The 3256-nt window shown below is 38.7% G+C and overlaps 1 protein-coding gene across 1 annotated transcript in view; it reads left to right on the plus strand.

The window, feature by feature from the left end:
• The window catches only part of HEPH (hephaestin), a gene marked incomplete at its 5' end in the record, with an annotated part of 17753 nt that overhangs the window by 13877 nt on the left and 620 nt on the right, over positions 1-3256 (plus strand). Inside the window, one exon of the mRNA XM_010850619.1 lies at positions 594-744. Coding sequence (XP_010848921.1) covers positions 594-744 — 151 coding nt within the window. The remainder of the gene's footprint in view (positions 1-593; positions 745-3256) is intronic.

Below are 3256 nucleotides of genomic sequence, written 5' to 3' on the forward strand. Positions count from 1 at the left end.
CTTTGCCTCAATTTTATCATCTATAGTAAAAGGTTAACAATGGAAGTAAATATCTTGGCTTTCTGTGAAGATTAATTAAAATAATCCATATAGAATGCTTAGTACAGTGTCTGATACCTAGTAAACACTCAGTAATAATAATATTACTAAAATTAATAATTGATAATAAAATATGTTAATAATTAGTATACTTATTTTTTATTTTATTTTCTAACTTATCCCCCCATAGAGTCTCTCACTGATCTCCTAGCCATTTTTCCGCATTCCTACTCCTAGTTGATTCCAGGCACTCTTCTATCATACTCTGTACCTCTTCATCATAATCTTTTACTTCTTCCCTGCCCCTTTTCTTGCATTCCTCCCCTCCAGTCTTATAACTTTATTCTAACCATCTTTACCTACACGCAATTTGCAGTTACTTGAGGAAAAACTTCTTAGCAACAACTACAGCTCTAGGCAGGAGATATGGATTTGGCTCTGTGTTTGGAAAGGAAATGGGAAATAATCAAGGATCACTGGGATCTGAAGCTGCACAGTTCACAACTGTTAAAACTGTTGTTATTCTCCTTTGTTTTCTTCCACTGGGACTACAGAAAGGGGTGGATAAAGAATTCTTTCTCCTTTTCACTGTGTTGGATGAGAACAAGAGCTGGTACAGCAATGCCAATCAAGCAGCTGCTATGTTGGATTCCCGACTGCTCTCAGAGGATGCCAAGGGTTTTCAAGACTCTAATCGGATGCATGGTATGGGGAGTGTTTTTACCCTAAGCTATAGCTGAGAGGTTATGAGTAAAATCTAACCTAGACTTAATCATGATCCATCCCCGAAAACATTGATTCTATTGGTCAACTCTGCTAAGAGACAAGCTAAATTGAGGGATTAAACCTAAGACAACACATCTTATCCTTAACACCTTCCTGTGCTTTGTTCTGTGTTATGCAGTGTGGGAGACACTGGAAAAAAAGTACTATGAAATGAGGATTGCATACAAAGGGCCCACTAGGAAAATGAGGAGAGTAACCTGGGATGATACCTTTCCAGTCTTACCTCCTCTTTTATCACCCACTATCCTTGCTTCCCAACTTCCTACTACAGCCAAATGGAGATATTTTCTCTATGTAGACATGTGTGTGTAGCATGCTCAGTCGCTCAGCCATGTCCAACTCTTTGCAATCCCATGGACTACTGTAGTCTACCAGGCTCCTCTGTCCATGGAATTTTCGAGGCAAGAATACTGGAGTGGGTTGCCATTTCCTGCTCCTGGGGATCTTCCTGACCCAGGGATTGAACCTATGTCTTCTGAATCTTCTGCCTTGGCAGGCGGATTCTATACAGACATACCCCTTGTACTTTTCTGAGCTCAAGCTTTTGTAATGTTTTGTACTCCACTTGAAAAGCCCCTCTTTACATATTTGCTTTTATCCTAAGGAAATTCTGCCCATTCTCTAAAACTCTACTCATAAATAACCTCTTCCATGTAACCATTTCTTATCACCCGATCCCAGGATAATGACACCCTTTTGTGAACTACTGTTGTATTTTTATCAGATTTTTAAATTGCAAGTTCCATACAATCCTCAATATTGTAGTTGTTTGCTACATGGCTTTTGACTTCTGCTAGACTGTAGTTTCCTTAAAGGTGAGTATTATTTGTTGTTTATCTGTTTACACTTTACATGGTCTAATATATAGTAAATAGTTATTGAAATGATGAACTACTAAATTAATGAGTAGGTGAAGGGATCAGTGAGTGAATTGATATGGAGAAATGGTCCAAGTTTGCAAGGAGCTCTCAGCATTTTGCAATTAAATGAGACTAATAATACCCATTAAACAATTATAGAACATGTAAGGCAGACTGTGATTAAGTGCTAAATTGTGTGGAACAGCTTTTAAATGACATAAAGTTCAGAAGAGGAGAACATTGATGAAGAAAAATCCAGTTAAAGAATTCTTGGAAGAAGGAAGTGCTTGACTAAGCCTTGAAGTTTGAATCAAACTTTGCAATCAAACACTGTAGTAAAGGAAGCATTATCAAGAGGTTAATGATGTTTCCATCAGCATCCCATGGAATTATCAAATAAAGTTACTCATTAAAGCTGGTCTCAGTGCGTGTAAGGACATTGAAAAGGGATCAGCTTCAAGCAGGTCTCCCTGTATTTTTGAGGGGAGTGTGCAGGGTGAGATGTGGTCAAAAATGAGTATGTTGTCTTTTGGCTCTATCTCTTGGTTCTCATTACCAGTCAGTTACATCAGTTGGAAAAAATAATACAGTATATGAACCAAATTTATTCCAGATTGAATTTATTGGGCACCTGGTAAGTATTAGGCAACATCCTAGGTTCTTAGATACAGAAAAAATGATGTGCTTCCTGCTAAGTCAATCTAGTGTAGAAGATAAATGTAAGTAAATCATAGGACTCTATGGTAAGTGACATTTCAGAATTTTGTGGGAAGAAAATATCAAGGAAGCCAGAAAGAGTGTAATAACTCTGCTTCACAGGGTAGGTGATATTTGAGCTAGTGTATAATGTATGTGTAGTAGTTTGTTGTAGTAAAAGACAGTGGGGGGAATTTATTATCAGCAGAGGGAACAACATGTGAAAAGCCAACATGTATTTTCTAAGTGCCTACCATGTTTAAGGTCTTGTGGTGTGTGTTAGTTGTTCAGTCTTGTCTGACTCTTTGCAATCCCATACACCATAACCCACCAAGCCTCTCTGTCCATGAAATTCTCCAGGCAAGAATACTGGAGTGGGTTTCCTTCTCCAGGGGATCTTCCCAACCCAGGGATCAACCTCAGGTCTCCCACATTGCAGGCAGGTTTTTTACCATCTGAGCCACATGCACAGGCAAATAGAGCTCACAGGATAATGGTGTGTATGTGTATATGGAAGAGAATGTGGGGATAGATTATAGGTAGAAGTACAGGGAGGAAGATTCTGTAGGATTCAGGCCAGAGATGATGAAAGCCAGAATCAGGGCAATGGGAGTGAAAATGAAGAGGATGATATAGATTGAAAGCTGAAGAAGGAATGTTGGAGAACACTAACACTTTATAGGAGCATGGAGAATGAGAATAAGATGGAGGAGAAACAATCAGAAAAGCTATAAGAGAACCAGGGAAATATGGTGCTACAGAACCAAGGGAGGGGAGTTTTAAGAAAGTGTGAATAGGAGAGATTGATACTTTTTTGTTATGTGAAGGGGTTTTGGGAGTGGAGAATAGTTCAGTTTTGCCAGAATGTGAAATAT

The sequence above is a fragment of the Bison bison genome, unplaced genomic scaffold (genome assembly GCF_000754665.1).
Source record: "Bison bison bison isolate TAMUID 2011002044 unplaced genomic scaffold, Bison_UMD1.0 scf7180017851384, whole genome shotgun sequence".
In the NCBI taxonomy this organism is placed as follows: domain Eukaryota; kingdom Metazoa; phylum Chordata; class Mammalia; order Artiodactyla; family Bovidae; genus Bison; species Bison bison.